The sequence below is a fragment of the Pseudopodoces humilis genome, chromosome 5, assembly GCF_049639895.1.
Source record: "Pseudopodoces humilis isolate 2021_Gansu_Grassland_sample_001 chromosome 5, ASM4963989v1, whole genome shotgun sequence".
NCBI lineage: Eukaryota > Metazoa > Chordata > Aves > Passeriformes > Paridae > Pseudopodoces > Pseudopodoces humilis.
The window spans coordinates 49,337,922-49,354,982 of record NC_142204.1 but is presented as its reverse complement, the minus strand read 5'-3'; the positions used below and the strand labels follow the sequence as shown (position 1 = coordinate 49,354,982).

Sequence of the window (17,061 nt, the reverse complement as noted above, 5' to 3'; positions counted from 1 at the left end):
TGACATAATAATGCTAAATCTACCTGCTGCTATTTAGTCTGCTGACAGTACTTGTAAAATGACGTTGTTACCAGTGCATCCACATTTAGTTGTTACCTTTTTGTGCTCAGGTTTACACAAAGTTGAAGAGATTCAGCCACACAACCCTTTTCAGTTGCATCTTCACTATACTATCTAGGAAGCCAAAGCTCACCCAGACAGTATATATAAAACTGAAACAAGAACTGAATTTATGCTATTTCTCTTCTTTTCTTCTTCCTTAGTATCTCAAGTGCAATGTTTGATCACTACAATTTTTTTATATATAAGGTAATTTTATCAATTTACCGCAAGTCTTAATTTTCCTGCTAAATCAGCAGATTGTTAGGGTGTGGGCTCAGCTAAGAAAAGTCTTACATTAGATCAGGAATTTTGCTGGACAGTGGTTCTTAAGCACTTACTTGTCAGAGACAGCTCTGGCTTTGAGCAATGCAGCTGTGTAACATATTGTTGCTGATTTTGGTAAACTTATATCTGTTGAAAAGAAAGGAAAAAAGATTTGAAAACATTTGAAAACTTAAAAGCATGCAGAAAGAAAAGGCTTTGATTGATACTTAAAGAGTAAGCATGACATACAAAAAATTAGTATGTGAACTCAGAATACTTTCTCATCTTGGGACTTATGCTGCCACATTACATGGATTTTTAAATTTTCACCTGATATACAGGCTTTAAAAAGTGTGTTAATGAACTCTGGAATTGCTATTTAAACAGCACCTAGTTTCATTAGAGGACTAATTCAAAGAGTGACATGACATAATTGAAGAATTTGTTACTTCATATAGAAATGTACAGGTAACTTGGAATACCTGAATTTTTCCATAGTTCAAAAAATATTTAAGTAATAGGTGAGGGCTATCTTACTCTTCACGTTTTCACTGAGAAGCAGTTGTCTAATATGAGTATGTGGCAGCTATACAAGTTAAAATAGCTATTCAAGTAATAACGAATTTGATTTGCAAACAACCAACCAGTAGATTGACTGAAATTAAAGATCAACAGTAAAATAAGGTGTTTTGCCTCTTAAGAAAATATTGGATCAAAACACACATTCACCAGACACTCTCAGGCCATTTTATCCTGTTCCAGAGACACGTAGGAACCATAAACCCAGCTTAACCCATTAGTTAACTTATAAGTGTCTTCTACCAGCAAATTGGCACAATGCATTCAAAAGGTAGAGAGAAATGCTGTTTAACAGACTTGAGCGATATATTTCTTCTCACTGTTACAAAGGATTGACTTCCACATTTTTAAACTCATGATGTGACCCCTGGAGATGTCCTGTGCAGGGCTAAGAGTTGGACTTGATGATCCTTGTGGGTCCCTTCCAACTCAGCTTATTCTGTGATTCTGTGATCTACCCAGCAGTCACATATTGAGACTGAAATATTCCAGCATTAGAAATTTAAAGATTACAGCTACATGAAAAAACCCCAAACCACAACAAACCAAACCCACTAAAGGCTGGATTCTGGAAACCCTTCTGTACATGCTGATAACTTCCTATAGCGAACAGAAAACACAGCACAGCAAAACACAAGGCACTGAAGTAGGTCCACTGTAGAAGTGAGGAGCAGCTGATTTGACTGTTGCTCTAAGAAACTATCTGTCCCTTCATTTGTAATTAAACTTGATTAGAAAATAAAAAATTACCATAACTTGGTTACTTTAGGATTAACAGACACTTTTTATTCCCTGAACTCATGTGCCTAGCAAGATAAGGCTCCAGAAGGGAGTTAAATAGGACAAGCAAATCGTATCTCAGCAGTCACCATCCTTCTCTTATTAATAACCAAGCAACCAGGCACAATGTTATTCTGTGAGACAGAAAATATTGCCAGAACAACTGAAACACTTTGAAATGGCTACCTGTTAAATCATATAATCTTTTTATGCACTTGCACTTCAAGCATGAGATGTACAGATCCTGCTGGATGTTTCCCTATAATATACTGCAGCTATAATTTCACTGGAGTATGCAGCTGTAGTGACTAAAGTAATTAAAATCAACAGCATGCTGAGCAGTTTGGATGACAGATACGTTAATTACTCCACTAACAGAAGACAGCTACAGATACAGGCATGAACAGACCTTCAAGGACAGGAAGAGAAAATATTTCTGAACACATCCAATAATCCTCTTTATACCAAGTTATCAGGAGTTACAAGTTATTTCCAGTAAAAAGAAATGTCTTTTAAATACATTAAAACAAAACACAGTATCACAAAGCACTTTCTTCTAGTAGACAGCAAGTGCTCCTGAGTTGGAAACATCTGTGCATATAGATTGCAAGATGATTCACAGTGCACAGCTGGCATCTGCAAGGAAGAGGAATGTGGTGAGATGAGCTAAGGCTCAGATACACCATGTGAGTCCTTTCTGCAAATGAAATGAGATTTCTCAGAGAATGTTGTGTTTGAATCTGATCACCCATGGTCAAGAACAACAAAAGCAAACAGAAGGACTGGACTGTTTTTGTATCAAACCGAATGAAATAAAGACTGAGAGAAGATCCAACTGTTTCCTATGCCAACCCACACAGAACACCAGGAGAGAAGGATTGCTTAAGTAAAGGACAACATTGGCACAAGAATGAAGAGTTCAGAATTAAATTTAGGCCACAAATTAAAAGGAAGTTTCTGTGAAATGAACATTTGAGGGAGATTTCCAGGTAGAACAGTGGGGCAGAACCAGCTAATTCTACGATGGAGCTTGCTCAGCTCATGGAAGTGGCAGCATCCTGCAGGGAATGCAACAGCAGGGGCCCTGATTCACCCAGGAGGCCTCTTCCAGTACTATGCTCCTGGAGAGCAATCAGCATTTGTATGAGGATAATACCTATAGACCCCTAGCAATGGAAGAAATAGATACAAATGTTTATCACAGAATCAGAAAGTGGTTTGAATTGGAAGCAAGCTCTGGACATCATCTAGTCCAACTGAGTCAGCCCTAATAGGTCCATGCCTGCTTGCTTTCAAAAGTGTTTTTCTTTTTGTTACATATTAGACCATAAGTATTTGGTCCTGCTATATGCTGGTCTATGACTACGATACTTTAAAATCCTCATATAATTTTGGCTTCATCTCCAAAACTGCACCCTGATATTATAGAGAGAGGCATAAACAATTATGTCTGGTAACAACTTGAATTTAGCATGGGAACCATATCCAAACTAGCCCTAGGAGATATGTACTCTGTCAGGAACCAAAGCAAAGTTTTAATAAATGACTGTGTCCAGCTCTGTGAGCCATCTGGCAAAATATCTTCACATACACTGTTTCCCACCCTCCTGTGATTTCTTGGGGAGCTCCCACAATGTGCTGAAAGATGTGACTGCTATTATGCTGTCAAATCCATCAGGACATTTTTGCCTAATAGAAACTGATGTGTCAATCTAGAAAAGGCTCTCCTTCTTTCCTATTGCTTGTATCGTTAAACAGAATACAAAAATCTAGACTAAATTTATAAGCATTTTCTTTCAATAAGCCCCAGTCATGTATGGTGAGGGTTGGGAAAGCGAATTCTTACTATTAATTTGCTTCTTAAGCAGTTGCTTATGAGACTGAACCAATGGAAAGATGCTATGGATATGCAGAATATGCCATGTATCATCTAAAATGGTCACAGGATCTTTTGTTTTTATCAATAGCAACTAAACCAAAAAGTTATGAATCTGGATACAGAACGATGGAACATTCCCTACTACGTCAGCAGAAGGCTCTAAACATGAAGACACAGGCATGTTGCAATTGCTTTAGTCATTAATAAATGCAAAAATATAAGTCACTATTCACAAAGTATTCCCTATTTTGCACAGGTGGCAGGAAGAACTCCTTATCGATTGAAAGCACTCTAGCAAATAAATATGTGCAGGCTGGATCAGTGATGACAGAACAGAGATGCAGTCATCTATAAAGACACAAGCATTTAGAAAGGAAGTGAATTAAGCTGATACAAATGGTTAAAAACAAGAGGAGTGTGATGGAAATCATTAAAGAAAAGTATAAGCTGAACATCAGAGGAAAAATACTATCAGAAACATCTAATATCCCATTAGAACACTGACCCCATTTTCCCACAAAATGTAGTAGAAAACATGCTGGAGGGAGCACAACTATGCTTATGAAAACCAGTTCCGATTCTCTGTACTTTTGGTATTCTCAGTAGTGGGAAACACCCCAGCCAAACATAAATAGCCACTATGTTAGAATGGGAAAACCATTGCAGCACATACAAGGAGTCTTTATTTTGCCATGACCACAACTAAAACTTACACTCTTCAGATATGGAAAGATATACAACTGCTGATTTTAAACATTTCATATGCCACTCTTGTTGACATGCCTATCAGTGACCAAGCAAGTGTCAGCTACTTTAACTTGACTGAGTTCAATCCTAAATGCCTGTAGAGGGGAAGGAATAATTTCTGCCAAATGAAGTTAAAAAGAGCAAGACTAGTACAAATACTTTATATTTCTTTTGCTTTCGCACAAATAGGAAAAACAAAAAATGCCCTAGAATCATACGGCAAAAAAAAGAAACCAGATGGTATGAACAGACACAGAACTGATGCTGAAACCTAGCTGAAGGGACAAGTGATTTTGATATGAAGAAAAGAAATCAGTTCTTGCAGACAGAAGCTGGAAAAGATGTGATAGGAACAAAGACAAACTGTTCTCTGTTTCTATTACTGTTACACAAACTGGAGGTCTTGATTTGTGTCTCTTGGAAAAGGTAGATTAGGTTTTGGTATAACCACAACTAAAAGGAACATGCTCTTAAGATACCTCTTTCAAAGAAACAAATGTGTTATAAAATATGGTGTATGAGGGAATGCCTGTTTCCATACTGCCACTTGCTACATCTTGGAAGAAAACTCTTCATTGCACTTAGAACACCTACCCAGTTAGCTCCACCAGGTAGAATATCTCCAAAATGTCAAATATAAATATGGCAAGTAATGAAACTATCTACAAAACCCCTGGAGACCATAGCTAACCATAACTGAAGGCTGCATGCAATTGATTCATCTGCAACTCTCTGCAAAAGGATTGCCTTCCTTATAAATAGAATTTACATGCATAATCTGTAAGAACAAGAAGAAATTGGACAGAAGAGCGAAGAGAAAAGAAAGTAGCCCTGAATAGGCTACATTTTAGAAAAATCACTTCTCTGTGGTAACTGTTTGGATTTCACCGAGTTAAAAGTATTCCAGAAAAAGAAATCTCTATTTCTAAAGTGTTTCTTCGAAGGCCTGCATTTTGATATAACACTAATTTAAGCAGGATTCTGCTTGAGCAAGCTGTTACCAAATAAAGAAGTGTCAAAGCAAAGAGCAGAATGAGATCTTCTAGAGCAGAATGAGATAAGACATCCACATTTGGACTCTGGCAAGGTAACCTGGTCTTTCTCCTTCTCTGCAAAGGGGTATGTGAGAGAAGAATCTGTCTACGGTGTTCATCCTGCAAATCAGGCAGCTTATAGTCTCACTGGAAAACACTGTACTCTTAAAAAATGAAAGCAAAGACAGATTTAGAGAGGAACCATTGCATCACTAAGATTAAATACAGAGGCATCCATTCTTTCTAAACCTGACTTTAAATTGCCAGAAAAGTCTTGAGTTTTCACACAGTGACCAGATACCACTAAATATCTGTCAAAGCAACAGGCTGCCCATAGAAATTAATAAATCAGTTGCTCTAAGCATCACTACAAGCAGACCAGCTTCTGCAGCCATAACCATTTCTGCTGTAAATAACATGGATATGTGTTAAATCAGAGCCAAAAATATTTTCAGAATTCAACAGTATTTAGGTCATCCTCACTCTATTGACAGACACTGAACTCTGAAACCATAATGATGTAGCTCAGCAACAGTGCATGCTGTTCCACTAATGAGACTCTTTTTCCATGAATAATGAGTATGGACATCAGCTCTGTTGCCAGGTACATAATATAAACACAATTTAACACATGGCTTTTGGTAAAGCAGTGCATCTGCTAGCAGAGGCTGAGGTTTCACATTATGTGGTCCAACATTTTAGCCCAGGGTGGGAGCAGACTGCAAGGAAATAATTTGTTCATATGTTATCAAAATACAATAAATCAGGTTTGGTCTTAGTCAAAAAAAAGCAGTGGAGTGGGACCAACACAAACTGCAGATAGGAAAGTATAAATGAGTTCAGTGTTTTATTTTCCAATAAATCTTACAACACATGAAGCTGATGAGTTCTAAAATGAGCTGAGACTCCCTGAGACAGGCCTTCTGAGACTTATGAACTGTAAGGGTTATACTGGTTAAGCCTGTGTTTGCTGAGTCCTTTCACAAACCTAGTGCATATGCACACCATACCAAAGTGTGAGCTGAAACTGCCTGTATTCAAACAGCCAAAGTAAGAGCTTGATTTTTAGAAGTCTCATTTGTTCTGACTCTATCAGATGCTTTTGAGAAAATGAAACACACTTTCAAGTCTTATCGGCTTCTATGACATAAAGTGCTGCCATGGTATTGTTTAAAATCAGGGACCAGTGCTTTTAGTATGCCAGAGTAGACCTTGCACTGGAATTTAGTCTTGAGATTTGAGAATACCCTGTTCTGTCAGAGTTCTGCTATTTCCTAGGACTATTACCTCATAACTACATTGCAGACTAGAAGGTGCCAACATACTGCGATGCCTGGGGAAGAAAAACCAGCATTTCCACTCACTTGCTTTTTAATATGGCAAAATAAAGAACACAAAAATCTCTCCCAGTGTCACAGGAATTACTGAAATACAAGGAGCTACTAGAAAGACTCTGATGTTACTTTAACTGCCAATTCCTTCAACCAGACTAAGTACAACCAAGATCTCTCCCCGAGTCATTACTGCTACTGAATGGCAGTACTCAAGGGCCTGGGTGACATTTTGAGCTCAGCTTAGAATGATTTGACTCCAAAAAGAGTTGAAAACGTTCCAGACTGGAACTGGTAGGAGTGATTATCACTAACTTTGCTTGTAATCAGCTGCTTATTTATCTTTTTCTTAAATAGCCTCAAGTCTGCCACAGTCTACACAGGAGTCTGAAATCTGGCAGGGTGATTGTGTTAGTACCAAGCCAGTGTTCTATTATGAGCCTCATTTATATTTATCTTAACTTCCTAAGTTATAAGATGTTGGAAGAAAGCGGTTAGCACATATTCAGTGGGAGCTACTGCATTTTTTTTTGGCTATACCATCCAAAGATTCATTGCTCAACAAGTACAGGTCTCAGTACTCCAGTGAACGTGCCCTGTCCCTTTGCCATGGCTCTGTGTGATGATATGGGCCCAAGTACTGGGGCTGACAGCGAGAGGCCTCTGCGTGAGTTCTTACTGTTCTGCTTTTTGGCAACCAGACAATGCAACAGAGAATAATAAACACAGAGGAGGCAGAAGCCACAGAGAAAAGGGCGGATGGAAAAGATATTAAGACAGAAGTTGGAAAGTGGATGGCAATGTATCTTGACCATCACTGCCCTGAAGAGAAGATTTGGATAGGTAGTTAGGAAAAGCAGAAGAATGGAACTGAGAATGTGTGGTAATGGCTGAACAAAGAGCCTCTAGTAGGAAGTGGGAGTAATTAAAAGCTAAAACTGAGCATGCAGAAGAGAAGACAATTCAGTAAGCAAATGAGACAAAAGACCAGCTACTTCCTTAAAAGAATCCACGAGAAAGAGAAATGAGCACTGTGGATATAGGTTCCGGTGTCCATAATGGTAGACATTTATATAAGAGTAGCTTAAATAATGTCCATCTATCCTTTCCAAAACTGTGGATGTTTCAAGCTTTAAAAATCTTTGTTCAAAGAACATCAGGGATAGTAAGACCTAGCAGTTAATAACATTTTAAAAGCTAAAAGATCAACCTGGCAAAAGAGTTAAGAAACATCAAATTAAGGCTACATAGGCTTCACTTAAGTCAGCTGTTTGATCCATGCAGGTTATGATCTCATTTCTAGTTATATCATTACGTAATATTCCTTTCATAAACTCCCATAAGCCAGTGCATAGAATGACACTTTTCTGAGGATGAATGAAGACTGTGTAGTAACACAATAGGAAACTGACAGCTGTGGGATCCCTCACTGACCTGGTGCAGAACTTGGAAAGTGGCTACTGAGTAAGCCAGGGACTGCAGTAAGAGGAGGAAGAGTGGCACTGTGCAGGCTGAGCAATGCTGCTCTGGAGAATTGAATTGTATTCCTGTTTTTGTCACCAAGTTTTTATGCAATATGAGGAAAACCCAGTTAATTTGAACTAAACAAAGTGTGCCAGTTTGTGCTTCTACCTCTGCCTCTCTGAAACCCTGGTATCTTCAAGTTTAAAGAGCTAGAACTCCAGCAGCTGTGATTTGAACATCAAGAGTTGCAATGCTGCATAAACCAATGTTTACTGAAAAACAAAACAAAACAAATAATAAAATGTCCACCTAGTCCTCAGAGCTTTCCAAGGTTTCCCTATAAGACATGAAATCTGCTACTCTCTAGACTGCTATGTGGTTAAATTAGTGTCTTCTTCTATGCTACTAAGTCAACATTAACAGGTAAGTCCGTGGGGGAACTGATAATTTTTTCTTCAGAACAGGTTTGAATAGTATGCAATAAAAATTCTGCAGAACCTAAACAGTCATTCTTTAAACATCAACAGAAAACAAAGAAAGCACAGGGACACTGCTAGTGAGTACCATCACCCTCTACAATGATTTCAGCATGCCTTGGCAGAAAAAAATGCACAGTATTTAATCTTTGGATAAAAGATTGTGTAAGGGCATGTATGAAGCTCATGCCTAACAATTTAATTACAATGTTTTCTAAATTTTAGGAGTTTGACTTACATATATTTTATCTGTGTGTATCATCTACAGAAAATAGAAATAGGTATTTGAACTTACCATCATACTTTGCTAAGACTGCCTGGACATCTGCATATGCTTGCAGTTCCAACAAAGCCTCTAGCAGGTTTTCGTGGATGTTGAACATGCTGAGCAGGGGAAACTCCTTCATCAACTACAATCAATAACATATGAAAGGGTTAGATTATTAAATGGAGAAGGGTTTCTTGTTCAAAATGCATTGAAATAGACAACACCAAGTTAAAACTCCTCAGCTCCCCTTGCTTTTAATTAATTCCCTGAGTTCACTATTACCTCAAATTTCTGAGCTCATAATGGATACTAGGTCAGGTTCTTGTCAAGGACATGCTTCTATAGGATGTAATTAGTCAAATCCAACAACTCAGCTATCTAAACACATAACTCTCCTTCAATCAACAGGTTTATTCAAAGTGAAAAAGAGACATTGTTCTGGGAAAGAATCCTCACCAATGTAGCTTCAGTGTAACAGTAGTACATAATCCAGCACCTTTCTGGTATATTAGTGGAAAAACCACAATAACATCAAATGAGAAAAGTTTACATATATGCAACCATATTATCAAGTATGTGATACTTGATATGATTTTATTTGTAATTGTAAATACTTTAGAACACAATTGCAATTGTGGGAAACAAAAAAGAGAAGAGGAAGTGGAAGGGAAAGAGGGAAAAGGGGAAAAAGGGAGAAAGGGAAAAAGGGAAAAAGGGAAAAAAAAGAAAAAAAGAAAAAAAATGAAAAAAAAAGGACAGAACAATAGGAAAGGTAAAGCTTATGCAAATCAAACACGGTAACTAAGGAATACATCTTAAATGACAAACTGAATATAATATAGAATTCAAATAATCTAATCTTTTCACTTGTAAATGCCTTTACTTTATGAACAAAGCCATGGAGAGATACCAGGGTTTTGGTTTCAGATATCCTCAGTTTCAATATCTTTATAGACTCAAATGGCTCAAGCTGATACTCCAAATGCATCTCTTTTTTTAAGTCATGCTTATAAGAAGCATCAATGTTTTTTACAGCAGAATTGATGAAAAAATATTTTTTGTTGTCAGAGTGATTCTCTAAAGAACTAAAGTGTTAAAAGATCCTTACTTCCTTGTGTCCCCTTCATGGTTGTTTAACTGCTTTTGTGATGTAGATTCAGCACAAAAATATCCCTGACAGTGAAGAACTGGGGTAGCCGATATTACCACTGCTTCTCAGGAACTTGCAGGGAAATACTAAACTTTGCAGCCTCTCTGATAGGATTTATGAGAACAGAAATACTGTAACATGCCAAGTAAAGAGTATGATTCAACACCAGCCTTCTCTATTTGAAAATAGTAAGCCAGATCTGAAAACTCTGACACTTAATAAACCTACCTTTCAAAATGTAAACAGCAAAACTGATGAGAACCAGCAAATCAATCTCACAAACAGATAAGATAAAAGTAAAAAGGACTGAAACAAGAGGGATGGATATTCACCAAGAACTTAAAAAAATGAGAAACAGGTAATGCACTGGAGCTTCTTCACTCTGTTAAGAAAGAGACTTTAACAGGTAAACAGAGAAGAAACGCACAAAGAATTTATTTCCTGTGAAATGGTCTGGTATAAACTAATGGAAGAACTACTCTGACTTTAAGACTCTACATTTGTCTGCTTGGAATAGCATTGACTTCGCTGCAGTTTCAGGATTATTAGAAGATGAAAGGCATGAATGGCAGTGTTTTGTTTAATTGATTATATAAATTTCTGGTGAGAATCAGGATCACTGAGAGAGCAGCTGAAAGAGGTCACTGAATTTTTAATGTTAATAGCATGGGGATGACCATAAATCCTGGTTTCATTGTTAGGAGCTGAACCTGTGAAAAACAGCACAAACAAGACTGCACAGTTTGCAAGCTTTTCTCCCCCATTTAAAAAAAAGAAAAAAAAAAAGACTACAGATCTTGAGATCATGATGCTCATGTAGGTTAAGTGGTAGGGTTTGAGAATAAAAGAAAAAGTTTAAGTCGTTCGTGAAGAGAAGTGCAGGTGAAAATTCACATAGTTGGATTCATTACTTAAAGATCCATCACTAAGTCTACTTCTCTTCATTCTTGTCCTTACTCACTATTGCATTTTAAGAGAGGAAGCTACTATTTGGCAGGAAAGAGCATGACAGAATCTGGCTCTACATAAATGTTATTTAAAGTTCAGAATGAACATCTTGCAAAGAAACCCCTCTAAGGGATTAAGAAAGATTATCCCTGCTCATTGAGAATGAATAACGGCTGGCAAAATAACATTCCCTCCATCAGTGAAGAAAAGGGAAGAGCTGCAGCTAGTTATAGATGTACACTGGCCAATAAAAGTTCTTACTCTGCTTCTCCACCTCTCACTGACATCACTCAGTGATTATTTTTTTTTCCTATTTTAATTAGGTTCTGTCAAAGTGATAAAGCCTGTCTCAGACAGCAGAGGAATAAAGGTCACTGTCTGGACTGCCAGGTCTCCAAACTGGAAAGTGTTAATAAAGGTTTCATCTGGGAAAGGTCAAGCGTTAACAAGTCCAACTCAGTAATATTGAGCTCAACTAATACTCCCACCTCAAAAAAACCCCACTTCTAAGTGACCACTCAGCTACTTGAACACTGACTGTGCATAAATGACAGCATGTTTGCTATTAAAAAAAAATAAAAAGAAGACATGAACTCATTTCTCTGTCATATCTGGATGTAGAGTTTCTAGTTCTCACTGCAAATAATTTCCAGCCACAGTAAAAATTTGTTTACTGATAAATTTACCAGAAAGTAAAACCACTTGGATAGAAGGAAATTATGACAGGTCATCTTTCAGGTCTCATAGGGAAAGCAAACACTGGGGAAGAAAAAAACTGCCACACAGGTCTGGTGACTGGTCAGGGCAGGCCACACACTGAGTCATGCTGAGGAGCAATGGGAGCAGACTGAGCTTGCTCCCCTCCCTAGCAGATGGAAGGGGAGCTGGCTCATACTCCTCACAGAGACGTAAAGATGGGCACATTATTCCTGAACACAAGATGAAAAACACACCCTTGAGTTCCCCAGATCATACATCATTGAGCTCTAATCTGGACTCCAGTTTAAGAGGTACAGACATCCCTTTGCACCCAAGGATTTATTTTCTGCAAAGTTATAGACCAGTATTTGCCAAATCATTTGGCTTATAATTTTTAATTATTTTTAATTCTTAACTGTAACCTGAGAAATAATTCTATTTGAGTGGCAAGCACTTCACTTGAAGACAAGATGAGGGCTCTGCTATCATCTTTCTCCACACCTTCAGACCTCAAGAGACAGCCATCAAATTCAGCAGTCAAGATTTTCTGAGCCACAGAGCCACTACAGCATTTCACATATACACTACTTAGGAGTAAAAATGCCCCTGTAAAATTCCAGTTAGTTTGTTTCTTGGCTGGCATTAAAGAGAAGTGTTCCACTGAGCTAAACTAATTTTCACACTGTGTGAAAACAGACACCACATGGCTATAAATGTATTCCCTCCTTACAACATGAGGATATTCTAACGGCTGTTGAACGTATCACGCCAAATCTATGTTCATAAGGGTTTTACTTTGAGCTTGTATTGGTCAAAATACTTTCTAGCGGTCAAAGTCAGACCTGGAGTTGGGTTAGGACATATTCTGTTCCAATTCCTCTGTGTGTTTGGGGGCAAATAGGTACAGGTGTAGAAAGTGGAGCTGCTTTTCTTTGAAAGAGTCATTAGGTATACTGCAAAATATTTTGGGAATATAAGTTTGCAGAAAAATTCTAGAAGTCTGATACAATTCAAACATATCTGAACACTAGTCCCAGAAGCAGCCCATTACCAGACTCACTTCAATTCACATTACAGGGTGTAGGTTCACTGATTTTGTGATGGATATGAAAAAACGATGATCAGAAAAAATGCCTTATGGTACAAAGAATTCCACATCGGATTTCTTGGATGTGGAACAAGTTTTATCTCCCAAAGGACTTTTATTGAAGAAGATTCCCGAACTGACAGTATTTCAGTTATTGGCATTTTCATTTAGTTCTAATTTTTTAAACATTTTCAAGAAATGTAGCTTTAATGTCTGCATCCATTATTCTCCCTGTGACAACATTAACATCATGAATCAATTAACCAAGAAACATTATTTATGTAGAAACCCACTATAACTTGCAGCTTATGCCTACAATTAAACGCCAGGACTCAAGGGAAAGGTGGATAAGTGGACAAATGAATAATGGTATATATAACCTTCTGTTGATACATTTATTCTCCATTTGCATTAGGGTTGTATGCATGGTCACAAATTTTATGAGCAGAGCATACACTCGTTCATTGCTGCTTGTACTCCTATCTTCTCCACAAAGAAACAGGAACATTTGCCAGACCAATGTGTTCAACTGAATGCATTCATAAAATGGAAGTGTGAATTTATCTCAAAATAAAGAAACAACAAGAGAACAAGGGAAATTCAATGCAAACAGTGAAACTGTTACAACCTTAATGCATATGTTCCTGCAGTGGGTATCTGAAATGGAAAACTGTATCCTAAAAAAAGAATGACCAAGGCTACCATCTTTCAGGTGCAAGTGTCCACCAAAACTGAAGGACCAAGCACACAGTATGGATAGCACTGGCATTTTCATTTTATGCTTTGCATGAACTGCTTTCTGGTATATGTAATCTGTTAACTGAACAAGGCAGAAAAGATAAAACTTCAAGCCATTTCTGAGTAGAAAAGCAGAAGCCTCCATTTCTGTGGGCTTCATTGTCTTTGCAGGTGACCTTTCAGATATCTAAGATCTGACTGAAGCTCACCCTGGGCTTGAGGCATTTGCAACATGTCACTCCATATTGACCTTCTGATATCTAATTAGATACACTAATTCTTAAATTGTTCTCCTGGCCAGCTCACCTGGCAAGAATAGAAGGGCAGAAACACTGTCAATAAAGTTAGCACACAAAAAGGCCCTCTTACCAATGTCAGATGCTTAAAAATTAGTCTAATTCCTGGTCCTAAAGGTACAACTCATTCCACCACTTTCTCATTGTGAGTGGGATTCATGTGATGCAAGAACATCACAGCTCTTGGAGCTCTTCTTTTTTTTTTAAACACAAAAATTTTTCCACTTTTCTCCAAGGAAATCTTTTCCTGAACCAGCTGGGGGAGGGGCCGCTTGAATTTGCTTTCTAGAGGGACCCCATTTGGAGGTTTCCTCCCAAATTTTCCCTAAACCAGGACAAAAAGTCTCTGAATATGGAGTGATGTAAGATGGTGGACAAAAAGGAATCCAGTTACCAGGGCTCCCACCAAGACTATGTGACTGCATTCTATCTTAATAGAATGACAATGCTGGAAGCCTGTAATTTATATGAGAAATATTATTGTCAGTTTAGGTAGCAGTCACCAAATTTCTAGCTTTTGAGGATTCTGGGCAGAATCACAGTCATGACTAAAAGTGAGTGGTCTGAGTCATATGAAGATAAAGGAAGGGATAAACATCACTAGGGCAATCACAGAAGTCTCCATTTTAAGACCACTGAAATGAGGGATATTCCAACTTGCTCTTACCCACTTGCCACACCATGTGAATCTGTGACCAAACAAACTGTATTTGAATTTTCAGATATATGAAAATGTTCAAATTAGCATTTATCACTTGCCCTTATTGCAGTGCTTGTGTATCAGAAAAAGGATTAACTGAAAATATCAAATATCACTCTGTGGTGGAGACTGGCAAATGTCACCATTCACAAGAGTAGCAAAATTTATGTACAAGTACAGTAGTAGTAAAGAAGAGTAAAATCTATGAGATAACACTTCATCTCATTGAACTAAGTACTTTCCCTTCAAATTTTAATTAATGGTACTTTAAACAACTGCTACAGATATTAATAAAACTAGAATCCCACTCAAGACAGAGCAGCCTGCCTAACCTGACCTGTGTAACACAAGCTAAAGAGTCTGACTCACTAATCCTTGCCTCAAGCACAGAAGCATTTGGGAGAGACAGACAGCAGCTGACGATGCAAGTAGCTGCAGAAATTGTGTTGTTAAGTTGCTAGGGATCATAACATCTTTATTAGGAATAAATACTCTCTTTGTTCACACAACTTGATAATTTGAGGTGCAGAACACTGTTCTTGCTACGTATTTGTCTTACTCAAGAAGTAATCAGCAATGCACACAAGAATATAGAATTCAATAGAATATTGAATAGAAATCCTCATTCAAAGCTCAGCAAAAGAAGATGCCAAGAAATTATGCTAGGTTTGCAGAACTATCACACCAGCAAAAATCTCTAATACAACTGATCAGAAGGAGATAAAAATCCAACCTACCCATATCATTAAAATTGATTTAGTGTGGTTGAGTACCCTTTCAAACCCTTCAAGTGACATAACCTCTTAAACTATTTCAGATGCTTAGGGCAGCCCAACTGTTTACACAACTTTTCATGCAGTCAATGGATAATCATGCAGCACTCTTGACAATACTAGCTGCTTAGGTGTCTTCTGTGGCATAAAATATGCATTTAATGACTGCAGGTGAGCACCAAGAAGAACACACAAGCCCATTCAACTGAAATATCCTTAGCAAGGTTCTCAGAGCTGAAGATGTAGAAGCAGACTTCTAGATCCTTTATTGTGATCTGGAGAATAATTTCTCAGCTGATATGACTAATACTAGAAATAAAATACACTTTTCTGACCCTGTAAAAGTGTTTTTCTTTCTATCCTTCTCCAGACTTAAGGAAGACCTGGAGACCGTCTTCTCTCCATAGACCTCACTCAATGCTGAACAAAGTTGCTGAGCACAGCGCAAGCTGCAATTCCACTGTGTCTCAGAAATATATACTTAATAAGAACACAAAGCAATCTTCAAGGGAATGCATGCCCATGGGGCAGGAGATAAATACACTCTAGAATGAGTTTCTTTCATCTTCTCTCTGAAGGAAGAAGCAATTAAGAACTTCCACTTGCTTTGACTACTAGCATACCTTTTGCCTGCCACCCTTCTCTTCTATAAACATACATCTCCCTTTAATTAAAGCTTGTTCCACCAAATGTTGTCCATAACAATCACAAGAAGCTCGAATTAATTTCACAATTCATTTTCTTTCATGGTACTTTTTCATCTGGATATTCCAGTAGACCAGTTAAGAAAGAATGACTGTATTGGCCTGCTCCTGAATTCAGTGGTAGTCACTGATTCAGTTGCCCACAAAGCAGAGAGGGAAATGCCTTTGTCATACCCTCCACATCCTCTCTGTTTTCAATCAATGAAAAACACAAAATGCAAACCTAGCACATTCCTGTTTTCTTCCACTGTAATGGTGAGGGAATCTGAAAAGAGCAGATGGAAAGCAGGTGGTACAAAAGGCTACCCTTGCTCATCACCATAACTGGCTTGCAACATTGTCCAAGAAGAAGATTCAACATGAAGGGATACTAAAGATTACTCACAGCCACCATTATGGCCTTTCGCCTCTGCACATACTAAATTCTCCAACATCATTTAGAACAAACTACCTAAAATCCTCCTAACATAATCAGCACAACAAATAAAACAACCAACACTGTAGTCTTTCTCCTCGGGGGCAGTAAAAGCAATCTATTTCCCTCACAGACCATATCATGCTCTGTATAAACAATAATAAAACTGGAATAATTCTGTTGACTACACTGGAGTTATTCCAACAATACACTAATCAAAATGAGATCACAAGTTAACTCAGTATATACAAATAGTGACAGCTGCTGGTTTCTATAGCAAAATATAGTAAATAATTATCATCAGAAATACAAGCAAAAGCAACACCTATGTATGACTCCATCACATGCCTCCATGGAAACAACAGGTTTGTAATTTTCATTAATTCAACTCAACTGAAAGAATTACATCCAAGCAGCAAAGACAGCAAAAAAATACCGTCTCAAAATCAATCATAAAAGCAACAGAAATTCCCACCCAGTTTTTTAAAATTAAAGCACCCTTGATTTTAAACAGTTTTTAGAATCAGTTTTAAAAAAAGCCCCAGGTTTTAAATGCCTTCAATATAATATTAAGAAATATGATTTTCCTATCAGCAGTGTATATAACCATAAAATCAAACTCTTATT

The 17,061-nt window shown here is 37.7% G+C and overlaps 1 protein-coding gene across 6 annotated transcripts in view; it reads right to left on the bottom strand.

Moving 5' to 3' along the window:
* The window catches only part of ST7 (suppression of tumorigenicity 7), a 134,522-nt gene that overhangs the window by 22,803 nt on the left and 94,658 nt on the right, over nucleotides 1-17,061 (bottom strand). For all 6 annotated transcript variants that reach the window (XM_005519245.3, XM_088054950.1, XM_014249060.2 and 3 more), the window contains 2 exons: nucleotides 8,952-9,066; nucleotides 441-513 (listed from right to left, as the gene is read on the bottom strand). In XM_005519245.3, coding sequence (XP_005519302.1) covers nucleotides 441-513; nucleotides 8,952-9,066 — 188 coding nt within the window. The remainder of the gene's footprint in view (nucleotides 1-440; nucleotides 514-8,951; nucleotides 9,067-17,061) is intronic.